Source organism: Salmo salar, chromosome ssa09 (genome assembly GCF_905237065.1).
Source record: "Salmo salar chromosome ssa09, Ssal_v3.1, whole genome shotgun sequence".
Classification (NCBI taxonomy): domain Eukaryota; kingdom Metazoa; phylum Chordata; class Actinopteri; order Salmoniformes; family Salmonidae; genus Salmo; species Salmo salar.
Genome location: NC_059450.1, coordinates 25999602 through 26022500, shown reverse-complemented (window position 1 = coordinate 26022500; position 22899 = coordinate 25999602). Strand labels below are relative to the sequence as shown.

The following is a 22899-nucleotide window of genomic DNA, read 5'->3' as shown; positions in this document are numbered from 1 at the left end:
CCATCTGTTAAGCGAGTCTTTGCTGAGTGGAAAGCCAATATTTTCTTTCACCAGTCCATAGAATTCCATTCCACCTGAAAACAACGACAGTAACAGCAACAGAACCAAACTTGCAGGACATTTTCTGCATTGAATTTACAGATTGTCATCATAAATGCTGGAATGTCTGACCACTATCTACTTTGAATACGTATTTAGAGCATCATAAAAGTCAGTCAGTGTAGTTGACTACAGTTTCATTTCTTCATCTTCTCTAAAAAAAGTACAAGTTCTTTCTTTTAAATTCTACACACTAGTTATAAGTTAAGTTAAACCCTGTGAAAATATTGAGATTCTTGTTAAAGGCACAATATTTAGCCATGAGGAGAGAGCACACTGCTACTTATTGTGTCCTGTAGAAGCCTATCTGGTTTAGCTTTTTTTGGTAAGCCCTGATAACACATGCAGTTCACATGTCTACTTGGAATCCACCCGCTATTATAATAATAAAGTAGTTACATCAAAATAGTCACTGGCCATTGTGATAGCTAAGCAAAGCAATAGTCATGAGCAAAAGCATTTTGGCCATGGAAAAGTACCCTGCTTTATTATAGAGGGAAAGAAACACTACCGTTGTTTATTCAGAAAAATGAAGATATTTTAGTTTCAAATGTGAGAAATTGTCATCATCTGAGAGCCGTAGACATGGACTGGCCAGATCTGAATGTAACATGGCCTGCCAAACAGAGAGAACTGCAGGATATTATCATTGTGAAAATAAAAGTTAGGATTGCTTAGAATGCTGCCGAGGCCAGTTTAGCTTTTTTCCCCCATCATCCAAATTGTAAGGTTCCAAAGGATGTAATAGAGTACAACCTAATCTAATTTAATTTACAGCCACATAGCATACTTTGTAAGCTTACTACATGCATCTATTGTGACACTAATTGCTGCCCTTTAATGCTACCAAATTACACCGTTACAAGGCTATAAGTACTTATCTTATTTGTTTTGTTGAACTGATATAGTACCCATTCTGGCACAGCTTTTTCTACAACAGCAATGAAACCAGCAATGAATCAAGTGGGAATTACAGGGAATTGTTCAGGTTCATACAATTGATCACCAGGCTTGAGTATAATTACAGGGGAGTGAACAAATTCATTGGAATCCAAATCAAAAAGAACCTCAGCGCACCACTCCTGTTCTTTTTATGCACCAAAGCAATGAGGCCAATGGATTTCCATGGCAAATCTTATAGCTGGAGAATATCCCGTTTTATGCTATGCCAGTTTTTCTGATGCTGGAACAGTTTTCACAGAGGCCAAGGTGTTTATGAGTGGAGATAATTTAGTATAATGTTAATGTTAGTATATCTACTTGTGTTTGCCATTTAACATAGAACTTTTTGAATAGCCGAGCTGCACTATAGGTTACTATGTGCAAATACGCTGTACAGTACTGTGTATTTGAACAGAGATTTTGTGTTGGCTGCACTTGGCTCAACCATCTACAGCATGTATTATCAGGGCTTGCGCATTTTGATGTGGTTTCGAAAGCATGGTGACATCATAAGTCATTCTTTACCTGATTTCTTTTAAAGAAAATTACATTTTACATGCTCACAGACGCTGTGAGAATAGATACAAATTTGAACAAATTTAGATTTTTAAGATTAGTTGATTTCCAATTCACTTCTGTCCTGTACTTACCCTAAATGCAATGATTGTTCAAAAGCATACAGTAGAATGATTTATAATACAGGCAGGCTCAACTATGGAGCCTTTGCTAAGGTTTCATACAAAGGAAAGAAAACGGGCTTTGTTTTACAGTGCAAAAAGCCAGTAAGCACACATGCATCTAGCATTAACCAACAAAATCATGTCACACATTAAGAACATGCAAGGTAGCATGTTCTTCAACTCACTGAATACCGCCTTAGTCATAAGGTGTGGACTCAACACAATGAGAACTGCCTTAATCATGGGAGGATGAACTTATTCATAGTTAAAACAAATGAGAACTACCTTTTCACAGAGCTGGAGTTCAACCAAACAAGGACTTCCTAAACCACAAGATGAAGTTTAACTCAGCAAGGATTTGCTTCAATAACAAGATAGGGTTTAACTAAGATAAAAATGTATTTGTTATTACCCACAGTTTTTGCAATGTTTTTTTTTTCTCTTTAGAAGCAAATAAAAGTTGTGTTACGGTCCACATGCAGAGGCTGAGAGGAAATAAGGTGAGAACAGGATTTCCTAATAAATAAAATGCAGTTGCAGCCTAAGAGTAACAATGAAGTCACCAAAGTCCATTTTTGGCACAAAGTTCAGACTTACAAATGCAGGTGAACACCTTCACCGCCTCTTAATTCTGTACTAATTTTCACTATTTCTATTTTGTACGGATAAATACAGCAAAAAGGTGAGAGAATTTATTAAATTATACTTCTCTTTTTTTATATATATATATATTTATATCATATAATAAATTGTATTTACATTGAAAAGACACCCGCTGCGCCTCGCATTCCTCAAACAGAAGTCATACAAACGGGGCTGAATTTAACTCCCCTCTCTTTTACCCTTGCTGTACAAGAACCTAGCTAGCTAAACAAACCTCTAGCGGGAATAGCCACGCACCCTAGTGGACGTAGTACAGCCAGTAGACCAGGTTGAAGAAGGTGAAGGCGATGGGGAAGATGACGCGGGACCACTTGTCTATGGCGTTGACGTCCGTCAGGTCTGGGATCTTGACTTTGAGCTGCGACGCCCTCCTCCTCAAACGACTCTTCTTGTGGCCGACAGGCCGGTCGAGGGCCGGTCGACCGTACAGGTCTCGGCTGGCCATGGGCTTACGGTACTGTATGCTGGCGCTGTCGTAGGAGAACATGGTGGCCCGCGGGTCGTTGAGAGCCCCTATCATCTCGGCCCCGGTCATCCCGGCCATGCCACCCATCCCGCCCATCTCGTTACGGATCTCCAGATTGGTCAGGAGGATGTTGCCGTGGGCGTCCACCTGGGGAGGGAGATGGGAACAGGAAATGAGGTCACAATATATTACAGAACACAACAGACCATGAGCTTTGATCATTTGAAGTTTGGAAAACATTTAAGCTCATAATGCCAACTCGTCTTTTTTGTTGATTTTCATATGCCAGAGACTTTGAATACGAAACGCGAGACCCCCCACTCCTACCTGCACTTTGTTACTCTCCAATCGGCTCTTATTTTCATTGTTGGTTTGAGCTGCTTTCTCTGCCACCTTTTTCTGCAAGTGAGGCCCCCGTCCGAAGAAGATGTAGTTAACGAACGCGTACTCCAGCAGGGCCAGGAAGACGAACACGAAGCAGCCCATCAGGTAGATGTCTATAGCCTTGACATAGGGGATTTTGGGTAAAGTCTCTCTCAAGTGGGTGTTGATGGTGGTCATGGTCAGCACAGTAGTTATGCCTGGGGGAGGAAGGGAAAGGAAGGAAAGGCTCAGGGTCATGGTTAGTTTAGGGTTTAGATGAGGGATCTTAAGCTCCTATACAGGGTGCGTAGGCTTTTGTCTTTCAAGACACGTGCCCTAAGAAATGGGAGACTTCTGGGTATCATAGAAACACGGATGTGGAAAAGCCCTCTACATGACTTGATGATCTCGATAATTCAATCCAGTCCAAAGCTGCATTCTAAATGCATGGACTTCTGTATGGGGTACAAGGTCAGAATGCTAATATACCAGTCATATTATTGTTGATGTATTAAACCAAGGTGTGGGAACAAGGGGAAGGGAGTGCATACCAATATGTTACCTACGTTGACCTGATACATACCTTATTTACATTTACCTGTCAAAATGTCAAATGACAGTTGCCATCAGTGCCCGTCACATGCATGACACCTCTGAGCTCCAGGTGAAAGCACTGGACAAGCATAGATCCAGAACAGTGTTATATTGTATTCAAGCGAGACAGTTCTCAGAAGAGCAATGCACAACTAGATAGCGCCTTGGTGTGAAGTTGTCACTCAGCCACAATGCTACATTCACTGTGACACAGACTCTTGGGGGTTAACAAGAACAAGCTGACCCAACTCAACATGGCTCAGCACACAGGCATTCCAATCACTCACTGCTCATACACTTCATCTCACAACTGCTCACTTCATACAAACAGATGGATGTAAAAATGTGCCCTGCGTTACTGCATTAGATATGTGAACTGGGGTCACAAGATGGAAGATCACTGTTCGTTTGGGCATTTAGTCTATACATACAATGTTTGGTCTACACAAAACTGTTAGATCAAAATAACGTCATCAGTGAATATAAGACTAATAGGTTTGTTAGACTTGGTATACAGAACTATCTACACCCATGTAGGCTACATGTATTAACTGTATACAATTGTGTATATTACTCACTTAGGTGTGAGACTCATGTAAGAGTAACATGTAAAGTAAGAAATAAACTGATATTATAATCAGCCATGCACAATCAGTTCAGCATTATATACTTAATGGACAAAATGCCAAATTTTTCCAGATACACTACATGACCAAAAGTATGCGGACATCTGCTCGTCCAACATCTCATTAAAAAATCATGGGCATTAATATGGAGTTGGTCCCCCCTTTGCTGCTAACAGCCTCTACTCTTGTGGGAAGGATTTCCACTAGATGTTGGAACATTGCTGTCGGGACTTGCTTCCATTCAGCCACAAGAGCATTAGTGAGGTCGGGCACTGATGCTGGGCGATTAGGCCTGGCTCGCAGTCGGCATTCCAATTCACCACAAAGGTGTTAGATGGAGTTGTGTTCCGGGCTCTGTGCAGGCCAGTCAAGTTCTTCCACATCGAACTCGACAAACAATTTCTGTATGGACCTCACTTTGTGCACTGGGCATTGTCATACTGAAGCAGGAAAGGGCCTTCCCCAAACTGTTACCACAAAGTTGGAAGCACAGAATCGTCTAGAATGTCATTGTATGCTGTAGCGTTAAGCGTCCACCAAACTTTACAGTTGCCCCTATGCATTTGGGCAGGTAGCATTATCCGTTAAGATTTCCCTACATTGGAACTAAGGGGCCTAGCCCGAACTATGAAAAACAGCCCCAGACCATTATTCCTCCACCACCAAACTTTACAGTCTGTAATTTGGTAGCGTTCTTCTGGCATCCGTCAAACCCAGATTTGTCTGTCAGACTGCCAGATGGTGAAGTGTGATTCATTACTCCAGAGAATGTGTTTCCACTGCTACAGAGTCCAATGGCGGCGAGCTTTACACCACTCCAGCCGACGCTTGGCATTGCGCGTGGTGATCTTAGGCTTGTGTGCAGCTGCTTGGCCATGGAAACCCATTTCATTAAGCTCCTGATGAACAGTTATTGTGCTAACATTGGTTCCAGAGGCAGTTTGGAACTCGGTAATGAGTGTTGCAACCGAGGACAGACGATTTTCAAGCGTTGCGTGCTTCAGGACTCGGTGGTCCCGTTCTGTGAGCTTGTGTGGCCTACCACTTCGCGGCTGAGCCGTTGTTGCACCTAGACGTTTCCACTTCACAATAACAGCACTTACATTTGAAAGGGGCAGCTCTAGCAGGGCAGAAAGTTGACAAATTGTCTTGTTGGAAAGGTGGCTTCCTAAGACAGTGCCACATACATACATATACATACATACATACAGAAACACACATACATACACACACACACACACACACACACACACACACACACCCCCTATATATATATATATATATATATATATATATATACACATACATACATATATACACACACACACACACATACACATTATTACACACACACTATATATACATATACACACACACACACACTATATATATATATATATATATATATATATATATATATATATATATATGAAGTCGGAAGTTTAAATACACCTTAGCCAAATACATTTAAACTCCATTTTTCACAATTCCTGACATTTAATCCTAGTACAAATTCCCTGTCGTAGGTCAGTTAGGATCACCACTTTATTTTAAGAAGGTGAAATATCAGAATAATAGTAGAGAGAATGATTTATTTCAGCTTTTATTTCCTTCATCACATTCCTAGTGGGTCAGAAGTTCACATACACTCAATTAGTATTTGGTAGCATTGCCTTTAAATTGTTTAACTTGGGTCAAACGTTTTGGGTAGCCTTCCACAAGCTTCCCACAATAAGTTGGGTGAATTTTGGCCCATTCCTCCTGACAGAGCTGGTGTAACCGAGTCAGGTTTGTAGGCCTCCTTGCTCGCACACGCTTTTTCAGTTATGCCCACAAATTTTCAATGGGATTGAGGACAGGGCTTTGTGATGGCCACTCCAATACCTTGACTTTGTTGTCCTTAAGCCATTTTGCCACAACTTTGGAAGTATGCTTGGGGTCATTGTCCATTTGGAAGACCCATTTGCGACCAAGCTTTAACTTCCTGACTGATGTCTTGAGATGTTGCTTCAATATATCCACATAATTTTCCTACCTCATGATGCCATCTATTTTGTGAAGTGCACCAGTCCCTCCTGCAGCAAAGCACCCCCACAACATGATGCTGCCACCCCCGTACTTCACGGTTGGGATGGTGTTCTTCGGCTTGCAAGCCTCCCCCTTTTTCCTCCAATCATAACGATTGTAATTATGGCCAAACAGTTCTATTTTTGTTTCATCAGACCAGAGGACATTTCTCCAAAAAGTACGATCTTTGTCCCTATGTGCAGTTGCAAACCATAGTCTGGCTTTTTTATGGCGGTTTTGGAGCAGTGGCTTCTTCCTTGCCGAGTGGCCTTTCAGGTTGTGTCGATATATAGGACTCGTTTTACTGTGGATATAGATACTTTGTACCTGTTTCCTCCAGCATCTTCACAAGGTCCTTTGCTGTTGTTCTGGGATTGATTTGCACTTTTGGCACCAAAGTACGTTCATCTCTAGGAGACAGAACGCGTCTCCTTCCTGAGCGGTATGACGGCTGCGTGGTCCCATGGTGTTTATACTTGCTTACTATTGTTTGTACAGATGAATGTGGTACCTTCGGGCATTTGGAAATTGCACCCAAGGATGAACCAGACTTGTGGAGGTCTACAATTATTTTTCTGAGGTCTTGGCTGATCTCTTTTCATTTTCCCATGATGTCAAGCAAAGAGGCACTGAGTTTGAAGGTAGGCCACAGGTACACCTCCAATTGACTCAAATAATTTTCCAAGCTGTTTAAAGGCACAGTCAACTTAGTGTATATAAACTTCTGACCCACTGGAATTGTGATACAGTGAATTAAGTGAAATAATCTGTCTGTAAACAATTGTTGGAAAAATTACTTGTGTCATGCACAAAGTAGATGTCCTAACCGACTTGCCAAAACTATAGTTTGTTAACAAGAAGTTTGTGGAGTGGTTGAAAAACAGGTTTTAATGACTCCAACCTAAGTGTATGTAAACTTCCGACTTCAACTGTACATTATATATATATATATATATCACACACACAAAAGTATATCCATGCATTTTATATATGCATCTGGGGTTTACTATGCATCATTGGGTAAAGCACACCCTCAAACGTGCCATCATATTGATAACAGTAAGCCTGCCAGTATGCACACTATAAACAGTAGACAAGCTGACAGAAGAGTGTGAAATACTTGGAAAATGCAACCACTTACCATTCAAAGCAAATGCAGTATCTGTGTATGCTGTATGTGTTTTATTTAAACCCAATAACCTGTGAAAGTTGATACTTCACAAGCAAAATGTAAACAAAACTGGAGCCACCCTTTTTGTAGGCAGGAACAAAGACCGGAAGCAGTGTTATGGTATTTAGCTCAAAAATATAGGAGCATCAGTTGCTCTAGCTAGCTTAATAACTGTGGCGTGAAATATTTACACTTTTACAGTTAGTTAGTTAGCAACCGTTTCTTCGCTAGCTACGGTAACGCCCCCTTATAATGCCTCAAAGTGTTGTTTACTGATTCTTTAGTTGTTCCACAGATAACGTTCTCTGCTTCTTTGCTTTGGTACATTTCAGCTCTCACCTTAAACTCAGGTTATATCACTGATGCACACCAATGAGTCAGTAGCTAGTCCACTGTGTGTTTTGTAAGGGTACAAACTGCCTCAGGGGTAGGGCAACCATGCATGTGAGGACACAAGGACACACTCTGCTGAGGGGGGTGTGTTTGTGTGTACACTCAACCTTGATGACAATGAGCATTTCAGGATTCATCTCTGACCTCCATGTCGTGGCTGCAAGGAAACCCATATTGGATGAGGTAGTAAGCACCTAAAGAATCACTGTGCTTTGGAGGATGAATAGGTAGCCCTTAACTGTGCCTTTGGGGCTGTGTGTGTCAGTCTATCTTAAGACTGTGTCCGTGTGCATGGATGCATACCGCCTAGGGGGCTGTGTGTAAGTACAAGTTCTGCCTAGGGGGCTGTGTGTAAGTGTACACCAAGGTTATTATAGTTTTGTGTTTTTAGATTCGTTTTCAGTTTAGTTTCAGATCTGATTGACAAGTTTTATAAAAACATTTCTATTTAGTTTTTATATTATTTCATTTCAGTTTTAGGGACAAAAAAAAAACTATGCTTGGGAGACTATGTGTTGTATAGTTTTTGTGATTTTTGAGAGGTTACTCACTTCATGTTACTGTGGGGCAGTAATGCACAAGGTGATACAAATAATAATAATAATTTATTACATTTGTAAAGCACTTTTCATTATACAGAATAATCGCAAAGTGCTTAAATTAAAATGTAAAAACCAAATAGAATTTTTTTTACAACTAGACAGGGAAACTGACACAAAGAACACAGCTGACGCTACAAGTAGGGTTGCAAAGGGTCGGAAACTTCCTGGGAATTTTGCTTAAATTCATCAAAAAAGGTTAGCTTATAACAGTGAACCTTTTTTGTGGGATACACGAGGCAATTCTAGGTCTTGTGGCATATTTTGGTTAAACTATCCCTAATTCAATGGAATTGCAACCCTCTGCATGCACAGTGCATTCTTCCATCACATGTACAGCTGATTCTCTAGATCTTGCACACTAATGAGGTGCTATTGAGCCCACACTATTACACTGTCTGAGCCAAGGACTACATGCTTTCTGGTAAGTTTTGATTACAACACTGGGTGGGGTGAATATATTTTATGACATACGTTATTTTTTGTTAACTAGTAAATAGTAGCCTACAGCAAAGTGTGTTTAAATCATTTCTAACTTGTTAACAATTTCTGCTGGTTAGTTTTTGCTACCTTGAGCCTGCTAACTTGAGCCTGCTAAATGTTCCATTTTAAAACATTTATCTTACAAAGGAGTTGTTTAATCTAACTATTTATCTGTACATGGAATTGTATTTTTATTTTCTTTCTAATTTTTTTCAAATTTATACAGGAAAATGCCACAAGCACTATCTGTTCTGTGGAGACATTTCACTGCAGCTAATGTAGAAGGAAAAGCTGTGTACATTTGCAAATACTGTGCCAAATCATATGTGAAGAATCCCACAAAGATGCAGAATCATCTAGCCAAGTGCATAAAGTTCCCTCGGCGCTCACAACAAGCAACCTCTGACAAAAGTCCCTCTACTTCTATTCGAGGTGAAAATGATGAATCAGACACCTTATCGATAGCAACAGCTCATGGTCCTCCTGGAATCAGAAGTTGTTTTGACTCAATGGAGGAACGTAGTCAGAGAAACGCTGATGAATGTCTTGCTCGAGCTGTGTATGCAACTGGTTCACCTCTGATGCTCACAGGCAATGTGTATTGGAAGACATTTCTGAATGTTCTTCACCCAGCATACACCCCTCCAACCAGACATGCTTTATCTACTCATTTGCAGGATGCAGAATTCATCAGAGTTCAAGTGAAGGTCAAGCAAATCAAGAGAAAGCAGACTGTATTGCAATCATCTCTGATGGGTGGTCGAATGTTGTGGGCAAGGAATAATTAACTACATCATCTCCACCACTCAACCAGTATTCTACAAGAGCACATACACAAGGGACAACAGACACACCAATCTCTACATTGCAGATGAGCTGAAGGCAGTCATCAATGACCTTGGACCACAGAAGGTATTTACACTGGTGACAGACAATGCTGCAAACATGAAGGCTGCTTGGTCTAAAGTGGAGGAGTCCTACCCTCACATCACACCCATTGGCTGTGCTGTTCATGCATTGAATCTGCTCTCCAAGGATATCCTGGCACTGAAAACAATTGATACACTCTACAAGAGAGCCAAGGAAATGTTTAGGTATGTGAAGGGTCATCAAGTTATAGCAGCAATCTACCTCACCAAGCAAAGTGAGAAGAATAAGAGCACCACATTGAAGCTGGCCAGCAACACCAGTTGGGGTGGTGTTGTCATCATGTTTGACAGTCTCCTGGAGGGGAAGGAGTCTCTCCAAGAAATGGCCATATCACAGTCTGTCGATATGGACAACCCCATCAAGAGGATCCTCCTGGATGATGCATTTTGAGAGAGAGTGGTAACCAGCCTGAAACTCCTGAAACCTATAGCAGTAGCCATTGCACTGATTGAGGGAGACAATGCCATCCTGTCTGATGTTCAGTCTCTGCTTGCAGATGTAAGAGAAGAAATCCGTACTGCCCTGCCCACTTCACTGTTGCTCCAAGCAGAGGAAACTGTAGTTCTGAAATACATCAGAAAGCGTGAAGACTTCTGCCTGAAGCCCATATACACCGCAGCGTACATGTATGCTGGCAAGAGCATCCTGTCTAGTGCAGTGATCAACAAGGCCTATGGTGTCATCACTACCATGTCTCGCCACCTTGGCCTGGATGAAGGCAAGGTTCTTGGCAGTCTGGCGAAGTACACTTCCAAGCAAGGGCTTTGGGATGGAGATGCAATATGGCAGTCGTGCCAACATATCTCATCAGCCACCTGGTGGAAGGGACTTTATGGATCTGAGGCTCTTTCCCCTGTTGCCTACATCGTCCTCCAAATCCCAGCAACATCAGCCGCCTCAGAGCGCAACTGGTCCTTGTTTGGGAACACACACACCAAAGCACGCAACAGGCTGACCAATACAAGGGTTGAAAAATTGGTGGCCATCCAGGCAAATTTGAGGCTTTTTGAGCCTGACAACGAGCCATCCTCAACAAGGTTGGAAAGTGTTAGTAAAGATGAGGCCTCAGAGTCTGATGTTCAGAGGTGAACATTGAGGAGGTCCAGGGAGAAGACATGGAAGCCTGAGAGAGGGACGACCAAAGCTTTAGTTTCTAGACTATCATTTTACAGATGTCTGTTGAAAATGTTTTTGGGAGATGTGATGGATCATTGGGATCATTCAATATTCCCTTTCTTTTGTTGTTCAGTGAAATCATCCCATGTGAAGAGTCAACTCATTTAATTAAAGTTCAATTCGTAACAATTGTTTTATTTTTTTATTTCTATTGGAAGGATTTAATAATTTGCAATTATGTCTACTTATGATAAGGTAAAAGGTTTATGTTTCTGTCTCCATATGATATGGTAAATATATCCAATGCAAAAAAAACATCTACATTTAAATGGTATCTAAGGATGCACGATATAAATCGGTGAACATATCGGAATCGGCCGATATTAGCTAAAAATGCCAACATCGTTATCGGCCCGATGTCTAGTTTAACGCCGATGTCAAAAACTGGTGTCAAAGCTGATGTGCATACCTATATAATGTAGGTACATGACATAATGACGCCACTTAAAATGTTGCTCTACACGTGCAACACAGCATTCCTAACCTAGCCCACAATGTCTGCTGTGTGGATCGAGCAGTCAACAAGTCGAGCATTCATTTGAAAGAGTAAGAAAATTTCAGCTAGACAACTCAAAGGCGAAATCCATTAACGCCAAGATAATGGAATTCATTGCCCTTGACAATCAATCGTTCTCTGTCGTGGGTGATGTTGGCATTCTTGACTAGTCGAGCACCGGTACACACTAACGTTACCAAGTGCGCTATTGTTCAGATGTTGCCCTACCGGAGTTACAGTAATAGCGTCCCTGCTATTAGCTTCACAACATACTATGGAATGCCGTTTGGGTCTTTGCGTGTCAAAAAAGATACACGTCAAATAACACTATTTGACGATAACACTACCTGACACGTTAAATAAGCTTTTAATTTGACATGTCAAATAACACAGTTCTATTATAGAATGTTATGTGTTCTGAATTTGCATGTGCAAGCCAAGCACCACCACTACTATGAGTAGCACTGTCAAAGCTGTACAAAAAAGTCTGCAATCAAGCAAACACTGGCCACGAACATTGTGTTTACAAAACCAAGTTGGTAATAAAGCATTATTTGTTCAACCGCAACTTCTGGGGTAGCTAGCTAGCTAGCTTTATCTTGGTACCTAGATAGCACCAATACAACCATCCTGAAAACAATGACCAGTAGAAACTGCAGTCATTTTCACTATTCTTAGCAATGATTTAGGAATCCTTGTGAATACGTATTAGCTAGGTAGCCACTTGTTGCTCGCCTATTGAAATTGAACTTCAGTTCATGAAAATAAATAGTTAGCCAGCTACTTAACCCTGTTGCCCAAAGCTAACGTTATAAGCAGCCAGCTAGCTTAATTTGGCTAATAAGACTCGATAAGGATTAGGCACAATTTTGAATGAATTTTCAGTTTGCCTTCAAAATAAAAGTACCTCTTAAAGTAATGCAGAAGGTTACAATTGGTGGAATCATGCCATATTTAGACTAGATAATGTTAAACTAGGTTGGAATGTGACGCAATGAAATGGGGTGTCAGTCTACTTGGTGACACACACAGAACACAACTGTGAAGAGTTTATGCAAATATTAGCGTTGTAGCTCTTATCGCAGGACTGTGACTGTGTGAAATCACCTCCCCAGTCAGCCTATTGCGTGTATTGACATTCATATTGCACTGTACAGCTTTACCTAAGGATTGGGGATCAATGAAATGGGGTAACAGTCCACTCAATATCCAATATATATTTTTCCCAACGTTCTCCTCAGAGTTATCAGACTCCAAAACATCCACGCTGTATTGTTTTTCTTGGGAATAGTGTTCAATACATATAGGTTGACAATTAATGTGGATCAATTCACAGTTGATTCAGAGTCCCGCAATAAGAGCTACGATGCTAACGTTCTCTGGGTGTCACTGAGTAGACTGATGCCCCATGTCATTGATCCACAATCCATTGGTAAGGCTGTACAGTGAAATAAGTATACCCCCAATGCAATTCTAAAGTATAACATTTTACATTTACATTTTAGTCATTTAGCAGATGCTCTTATCCAGAGCGACTTACAGTAGTGAATGCATACATTTCATTTCATGCATTTTTTTTGTCCTGTACATTTTTTTTGTACTATAATACATCCAGTGTGATTTCAACAGATTTTTGTCAAATTAACAAATTGTCTTTATCTTGACTTTATATAACATTCCTAACCTCGTTTAGCATCATCTATTAAATTATGGCATAATTCTACTATTTGTAGTCATTTGCATCACTGTCAATGACATACTTTTATTTTGAAGGCTAACCGCAAAGTCCACTATTGTGGCTAATCCTTATAGTGGCTAGCTTCACATAGATGGGTCCGACCACCATTAATCAAATAAAAACTGTCTTATAAATGAGGGTTATTTTAGATGATGACACCTAGCTATATAGTTAGCTAGCTAACTATAGCTACTGAAACAGATTGTCATTTTGCTATGCTTTTTGGGAAGAACATTGTTTGCATCCATGAGCTAGCTAGCTTTCTTTTATGACCAGCACCGTAGGTGCGTGAGACAACTTTACCAGCATCATAGCATACGTATCGATGAATCGTTGTGACATATGCAATACGAGTGATAGTGTAATCAATGTGCAATAACTACGCAAAAAATTAATGAACACGTTAAATGATTATGTGACGTGCAGTCATATTCAGGTCCTGATTGGTCAACAAGCTTATTCGACACATCAAATAGTGTTATTTGACGTGCATCTTTTTTTACATGGAAAGACCCAAATGGCGTTCAATAGAAATCCTGGGTGAGAATGAAACGACTGAACAAATGAACAAGGAAACAGCACAGAAAGTAAGTGAAAGAAATAGGTTTGATTATGTTTTACTGGTAATGGGGACATACGTAAATGCCAACAAAATAACTTTTTGGTCAGTGTGGTGTGTGGTTTGTGTGTAACCTTTATTTAACTAGGCAAGTCAGTTAAGAACAAATTCTTATTTACAATGACGGCCTACCCCGGGCAAACCCGGACAACGCTGGGCCAATTGTGCGCCGCCCTATGGGACTCCCAATCACGGCCGGATGTGATAGAGTCTGGATTCGAACCAGGGACTGTAGTGACGCCTCTTCCACTGAGATGCAGTGCCTTAGACCGCTGCGTCCATGTATGTGTGTTAACTATTTAACTGTACTAGAATGCTTAAAAAGGCGGCAAAAATGTTTAATATCGGTATCGGTTTTTTTTGGCAAGGAAAATAATGGATATCGGTATCGGACAAAAATGTCATATCGGTGCAACACTAGTATTAATATTAATTTGCATATATTTCTGTTAATTCCCATTCATTCCCATATATTCCCGTTAATTCCCACGGAAAGTTTCCACCTCTGAATATTCCCCAAAATGTGCAACCCTAGCTACAAGGGACAAGGACACCAAGGAGCACAGATATCAACAGAAAGCCTTCCCTAAAGGAAAACTCAGCGATATGACATAAATACAGAAAGTAAACAGAAATAGTGGGTCAATTTCTGAAACAACTATGAGCATTGAAGCGTGAGGCTCAACTTCTCTGTTTTGGTTCCCTGGCTACCGCACTATAAACAGCGTGAAGCGAACCCTTGCACATGCGCAGATACTCTGTGTAACTGTGTGAGAAAAAAATATTGTATCACGCTTATCTACTCAGACGTTGCTGACGCCTGCCAGATCTTACAACACCTAAATAGGTATTTTACATATCAGCTAACCACATCAAGGTCGCGTTTCCCTGCTCACACGTTGCATGCATCAACCAATGGTTGCGTGCCACGTCATCGGCTGTGCAGTCGGGCACCAGATTGCAATACCATTAAGAGCTGATAGGTAAAATACTTATCCAGGCGTTGTAAGATCTGGCATGCATCAAAATCTGAGCAGAGAAACACGACCGACATCTTATAGCAATCTGGTGCTCGAGTGCACAATCGATGACGTGGCACGCAACCATTGGTTGATACATGCAATGCCATCTCACTGAGTCGACCTTTAAATTAAAGTCAATGTCACTAGTCAGATTCAGAAGCTTGAAAACCCAATTACATTTTTGCCCCCCCCCAGAACATAAATACATGTTTGTTTTTGTTTTATTTTAGTTAGCTTTGGAGTCTAAGATAATATTTTCTGTATAGTTTTAGTTTTTCAAACAGGTTTGTAAAATTTTTTATTTCAGTTTACTAAATCGTTTTTTTTTATTATTTACTGTTATTTTTAGTTTCAGTTTACTAAAATAACCTTGGTGTACACTCTGCCTAAGGGGACTGTATGTGTGTGTAAGTATACTCTACCTAGGGGGCTTTGTGTAAGGGTACACTCTGCCAAGAAGGGAAGTGTGTAAATATACACTCTACCTAAGAGGCTGTGTGCAAGTACACACTGTCCATCGAGGGACTCACTATAACTAGAAGCATTTGCTCGGCTGTGTGAAGGGGCACATTCTGCCTGCCTGGAAGGCAGTACAACACATGCCTACACCTGGTAACCCAAAGCTACTAAAGACATTCAGACGTGACTCTTTATTGAACCCCTCCACATGGACAACCCATAGAATAACCCAAAGACACCGACCTAACCTCCCCACCCCCACATGGACAACCCGTAGAATAACCCAAAGACACCGACCTAAAGCGACTCTGGCCGCAGACGCGTCATAGTTGATCCAGAAGGAGACCCAGGATAGGATGGTGATCAGGGTCGAGGGCATGTAGGTCTGTAGGATGAAGTAGCCAATGTTCCTCTTCAGCTTAAAACTCAGAGAGAGCCTCGGGTAGGAGCCTGGGAGACCAAACACAGTTTTCACGTCGGAGTAGGATGAAGTTTCCCACTAGACGCTGAACTAAGGTCAGTTTAGCATTTAGGGGTAAGATTATCCTATTTTCTGTGCCTGAGAGAACTTCTACCCGGTGCTTATGTGGCAGTTACAATCTGCCACACTCTCTAACGTTAGACACTCTTAAGTGGAACATCAGAAACTTTAATTAATAATACACTCTTGTAAGGGTTAGTAATCAGATTGTTACCTGTAGCAAACACTGCTTTTGTGGATTGGATGTGGTAGTCTATTATAGAGAATTGGGGCAGTTCGATGTTCTCCACCCCAGTCACTGAATTATCACCTTTCCAGTAGAACTCGATGTCATCAGTGGTGTACCCATCTGCGAGAGGGAGAGACTGTTACATCATCTAAAATGGACAGACAGAAGGCTACGTATGTCACGGCCAGTGTACCCAGCTGAGAATCTAACAGAATGGAACGTCATTCAACATGGACAGGCAGAAACCTGTGTCATTGAGAGTTTACTTGTCTGAAGCGGTGGCTCAAGTCTTTTTCTAACACTTCTCTTTGCCTGGTCTTAGTTGGAAAAGGAATGAAACAGTCAGTTATTGGCCTTTCAGTAATTAGGCATACTTAATTGGACTGGGTTGGCTTTTTCTCCCGTCAGAGTCCTCCGCTTATCTAAAGGGAACCGCAGGATTTCAGGGAATTAGTTGCTTCTCATTACTGCCTGTACTCAATCAGTGGTTTTGTCTTTCTTTCCCATTCATTTAATTTATGTGTGAGAGGGTCTTGGGTTATCACATCACCCCTGATGCCATAAGAGTATGGGAGAATGACGTGTAAAGAAATGTGTAGACCAATATGGAGATAGTTGATTTCAATGAGACTACGAAGAATAGCACAGCAGCACTGGAGATGTGTTCCCATGTATCTGTGTCCACAGCCAGAAACTGGACCAGACTGCCCACAGCTAGAAACTGGATCAGATTGCCCACTGCCAGAAACTGGACCAGACTGCCCACAGCTAGAAACTGGATCAGATTGCCCACAGCTAGAAACTGGATCAGATTGCCCACTGCCAGAAACTGGACCAGACTGTACACAGCCAGAAACTGGACCAGACTGCCCATTGCTAGAAACTGGACCAGACTGTACACAGCCAGAAACTGGACCAGATTGCCCATTGCTAGAAACTGGACCACACTGTACACAGCCAGAAACTGGACCAGAATGCCCACAGCTAGAAACTTTGCACCTGCTATTTCCGTGAAGGTATAACATGAAAAATATATAATAACTTTTTTAAGGCCACATCCACGCTAGCAGTAACCTTAGTCTTGATTGTTCTTTTATTTGTATTTTTTTAGGTTCTTTTATTGTCTGCATCATTTCCAATACCCCATATATATTTTTTTGCACACACACACACACACACACACACACACACACACACACACACACACACACACACACACACACACACACACACACCGACTCATTCCAGAGTTTCTTTATTTTGACTATTGTCTACATTGTAGAATAATAGTGAAGACATCAAAACTATGAAATAACACATCATATAGTAACTAAAACATTGTTAAACAAATCAAAATATATTTTATATTTGAAATTCTTCAAAGTAGCCACCCTTTGGCCTGATGACAGCTTTGCACACTCAGCATTCTCTCAACCAGCTTCATGAGGTAACCTGGAATGCATTTCAATTAACAGGTGTGCCTTGTTAAAAGTTCATTTGTGGAATTTCTTTCCTTAATGCGTTTGAGCCAATCAGTTAGTTGTGTTGTGACAAGGTAGGGGTGGTATACAGAACATAGCCCTATTTGGTAAAAGACCAAGTCCATATTTTGACAAGAACAGCTTTAATAAACGACAGAGCATCATTAATTTAAGATATGAAGGTCAGTCAATCCGAAAAATGTCAAGATCTTTGAAAGTTTCTTCAAGTGCAGTAGCAAAAACCATCAAGTGCTGAAATGAAACTGGCTCTCATGAGGACCGCCACAGGAATGGAAGACCCAGAGTTACCTCTGCCGCCAAGGATAAGTTGCTTAGAGTTACCAGCCTCAGAAATTGCAGCCCAAATAAATGCTTCACAGAGTTCAAGTAACCGACACATCTCAAAATCAACTGTTCAGAGGCGACTGCGTGAATCAGGCTTTCATGGTCGAATTGGCATAGAAACCACTACTAAAGGACACCAATAATAAGAAGAGACTTGCTTGGGGCAAGAAACACGAGCAATGGACATTAGACCCAACACACCTCCAGGCTGTGTAAGGGTATATATGAACAAGGACAGTGATGGAGTGCTGCATCAGTTGACCTGGCCTCCACAATCACCCGACCTCAACCCAATTGAGATGGTTTGGGATGAGTTGGACTGCAGACTGAAGGAAAAGCAGCCAACAAGTACGCGGCATATGTGGGAACTCCTTCAAGACTGTAGGAAAAGCATTCCATTTGAAGCTGATTGCGAGAATCTTATTATTTTATTTAACTAGGCAAGTCAGTTAAGAACAAATTCTTATTTTCAATGATGGCCTAGGAACAGTGGGTTAACTGCCTTGTTCAGAACAACAGATTTTTACCTTGTCAGCTCGGGGATTCGATCTTGCAACCATTCAGTTACTAGTCCAACGCTCTAACCACTAGGCTACCTGCCGCCAAGAATGCCAAGAGGGTTCAAAGCTGTCATCAAGGCAAAGGGACAATCTAAAATCTAAAATATATTTGGATTTGTGTTACACTTTTTTGGTTACTACATGATTCCATATGCGTTATTTCATAGCTTTGATGTCTTCACTATTATTCTTCAATGTAGAAATAGTAAAAATTAAGAAAAACCCTTGAATGAGTAGGTGTCCAAAATTTTGACTGGTACTGTATATCATTTTAAATATATATATATATATATATTTAATTCTTTATTATTTACCCCTACCACCTCTCCCCTAATTGAAGTAAACTAATGGACAACAATACTTAGGCTTCTACTTCCAGCTTTATATATATATATAAACCGACACAGTACATTTTATATTAACTATCTTTTGTTTGTTTTTAGTCCCAGCCTTCATCTATCCTCAACCCCTCCAATATATCTCTGAAGACCTTGGAGTTTTGATTTCTAGCTGCCATATATTTTTCCACTGTCATGTTTCACAAAATATCTGAATCTTCCTATTCTCATAGTTTCTACAGATTACAACTAAAAATACACATTTTTCCTAAGAGTATTATTATACTATTGATCAATTGACTATGACTTTTCAAATCACCCAGCAGTGCTATTTGCAAAGTTAGCTCCAAGTAAATGTTGCCATTTTTCAGGCATTCCTGAATCTGCGACACAAAACAAGCTACATATGGGCAGTACCAAAACAAGTGATTTAATGATTTTGTCGCTTTGCAGAATAATCTGCAGAGATGTGATGGTTATATCTCCTATATACAGTGCATTCAGAAAGTATTCAGACCCCTTCCCTTTATCCACATTTTGTTACGTTACAGCCTTAATCTAAAAAGTATTAAATGTATTTTTTCCCCTCATAAATCTACACATAATACCCCATAATGACAAAGCGAAATCAGTTTTTTTTTTAGATGTTTGCAAATTTATACAACATACAAAACAGAAATACCTTATTTACATAAGTATTCAGACCCTTTGCTATGAGACTTGAAATTGAGGTCAGGTGCATCCTGTTTCCATTGATCATCCTTGTGATGTTTCTTCTTCTTGATTGGAGTCCATCTGTGGTAAATTCAATTGATTGGACATGATTTGGAAAGGCACACACCTGTCTATATAATGTCCCACAGTTGACAGTGCATGTCAGAGCAAAAACCAAGCAATGAGATCAAAGGAATTGTCTGTAAAGCTCAGAGACAAGATTTTGTTGAGGCATAGATCTGGGGAAGGGTATTAAAACAGTTCTGCAGCATTGAAGGTCCCCAAGAACACAGTGGCCTCCATCATTCTTAAATGGAAGAAGTTTGGAACCACCAAGACTCTTCCTAGAGCTGGCAGCCCGGCCAAACTGAGCAATATGGGGAGAAAGGCCATGGTCAGGGAGGTGACCAAGAATCCGATGGTCACTCTGACAGAGCTCCAGAGTTCCATCTCTGCAGCACTCCACCAATCAGGCCTTTATGGTAGAGTGGTCAGACGGAAGCCACTCCTCAGTAAAAGGCACATGACAGCCCGCTTGGAGTTTGCCAAAAGGCAGGTAAAGGACTATCAGACCATAAGAAACAAGTTTGTTCTTTCTGATGAAACCAAGATTGAACTCTTTGGCCTGCATGCCAAGTGTCATGTCTGGAGGAAACTTGGCACCATCCCTACTGTGAGGCATGGTGGTGGCAGCATCATGCTGTGGGGATGTTTATCAGCGGCAGGGATTGGTAGAAACTCCCCAAATACAGGTGTGCCAAGTTTGTTACATCATACCAAAGATGACACAAGGCTGTAATTGTTGCCAAAGGTTCTTCAACAAAGTACTGAGTAAAGGTTCTGAAGACTTAAGTAAATGTTTAATAAAGTAGCAACAATTTCTAAAAACCTGTTTTTGCTTCGTCATTATGGGGTATGGTGTGAAAAAAAGAAATACAATTTTAGAATAAGGCTGTAATGTAACAAAATTTTCAAAAAGTCAAGGGGTCTGAATACTTTACGAATGCACTGTATATAACATTCTATTGGTTGCAAGACTTTTGTATCATCATTTAAATTGAAATACTCTTAAGATTTGAATCCGGCGTCATTTTGACTATCAGTTCATAAACCATGTTCCATGGAATCGGTACATTGAAAATCTCCTCCCAACTATTTTGCAACCTGTATGGCGCAGCTGTAATTGTTTTGGTCCTTAAATAAAACTGGTATACTTTTTTTAATTCATCACAGTTTTCTTTAGCCAATTTTGGTCTTTAATGCAGGGCCGACAGACAAGGTCCTTACCTTCTCCCCTTTCCACATGCTTCCTTCATTTTTGCATTAATGCTGCAACCAGTTGGTTGTAATTTTTGTTAACTGCATGTGTGACATAACTCCACCAGTCCTATTTATGATATAATTTACAAAATGTATACAAAAACATTTATCAAAAACTATATTTGAGTTTAACCATAATATTTGTTGTAATATTTGTTCTGTCTTTTCAGGTGGATTAAACTGAAACTGCAACCAGCTTTCTATGGCTTGTTTTAGAAATAGCGATATTTGAGATTTTCATTTTCAAATAACTAAAAGTGAGAGGTTGTAATCTGAATGAAGGGAAAAAGGCCATTCTTGAACACAGGTGAGCCATTCTTACTAATCTGCTAGAAAACCAGTTCAAATTTAAGTATAGTTTTTGTATGACTGAAGCCTTTAATGAGAGGTCCAATGCTTTAATATTTAATTATTTCTGCCCTCCGAATTAATATTCATTATATAAATAGGCCAGTTGAATTTTGTCTGGCTTGCAGTCTTGATTGTTGCAAAAAGTATTATTGCGCCTAGGTAACTCTCATAATTAAGACCAATGATATGATAGAGGGTTTGAGTAAGGTGTTGCCCAAAGTATTATATACATCAACCCGGTCAATCCATTAATCCAGCAGCTCCACAGGGCCTTATAGTGATTGCTATAACCTTGTCATAATGACCAAAGCTCAGCATCCATGTCTGTTACACTGATTTAACAATCCATGTAGGTAACATGTATTATTCAACTGAAACACTCTGGCCAAGTTTGATTTAACAAAAAATGCCAGTTTGCATTAGTTGACGTAAAGTGCTGTTGTTTGTTTTCCTGCTTAATGTACGTCATGTCCTCGATTGGGAAGATATTTTGCCATGATTTGGAATAGAGTTATCCCTTAAATGAGGTACATAGACCTGTGTAACAGAATAATGTGTGAAAATAAACCGACTGAGAGAAAGTTATCACAAGATGTGTAGATTAATTAAAACAGAGCGAGAAGAATGTTATAATTGAAGGATGTAGCTAGTGGCGGTTTCAGTGACCCAGATTATGTTTATTCCTGGATTAAAAAGCATGCTCAATAGAAAATCTCCATTGAAAGTGCCTTTTAGTCTATGAATAGGCTCAATCTTGGTCCGGGAAACTGGCCCTTAGGATATATTCAATAGCACCCATAGTCATGTAGACCTTTGATCTATGTATAGGCACAAGCTTTCAAAAACCTGCCCAGTAATCAGTGCCGCCTCTGCCTATACGCAGACTACGCACTGTGTGTCGAGTCCCATGGCCGTTAGGGGGACTCTACCCCCAAAAATATACAAAATATGTATATTTTAAATGTTTTGGAGAACTCAGTCAGGGTCTTAACTTACTGAAAAGTTGAATACATACGGTGCAATTTCGAAATTTGGTTGTGCATCAGCAGTTTTTCACTTGTTATGTCAATCACTGACAGCCACCCAATTAGCAATTTTTTATAGATTACTTGGTACGGTAGCCTAGCCAGCTATCGAAACATTGTAGTAATCATCACCAAATTACTGACCCCCAGGGGGCTCCCATTGATATCTCTCTCAGATACTCATTTTGTGATGGGGTGGAGAGAACATTTTTTTGGTTTTTTTTTATAATTTTGCAATTTTAAAGGAAATTTCCTGCAATTCTACACATTTTGGCATGACTGACTTATGCCATGTCCACATGTGTAGAATTGCAGGAAATTATTCACTGCCAAGGGGGGTGGCACTAAAATGTTTTGCCTGCAAGGTGGGAGGGGCCAACCAAACAAATCTAGCTTAAGGCCCCCAAAAGGCTAGGGGTGATAAATAGTAGTGATAAATAGCCCACATGAAGCTGAGATAAGTCTCTAC

General features: G+C 40.5%; 1 protein-coding gene across 3 annotated transcripts in view; it reads right to left on the bottom strand.

Moving 5' to 3' along the window:
- The window catches only part of gabrb1 (gamma-aminobutyric acid type A receptor subunit beta1), a 66017-nt gene that overhangs the window by 404 nt on the left and 42714 nt on the right, over positions 1–22899 (bottom strand). For all 3 annotated transcript variants that reach the window (XM_014210610.2, XM_014210609.2, XM_045723540.1), the window contains 4 exons: positions 16282–16416; positions 15884–16036; positions 3178–3431; positions 1–2997 (listed from right to left, as the gene is read on the bottom strand). The exon at positions 1–2997 is cut by the window's left edge and continues 404 nt beyond it. In XM_014210610.2, coding sequence (XP_014066085.1) covers positions 2623–2997; positions 3178–3431; positions 15884–16036; positions 16282–16416 — 917 coding nt within the window. In that variant the 3' untranslated portion in view covers positions 1–2622. The remainder of the gene's footprint in view (positions 2998–3177; positions 3432–15883; positions 16037–16281; positions 16417–22899) is intronic.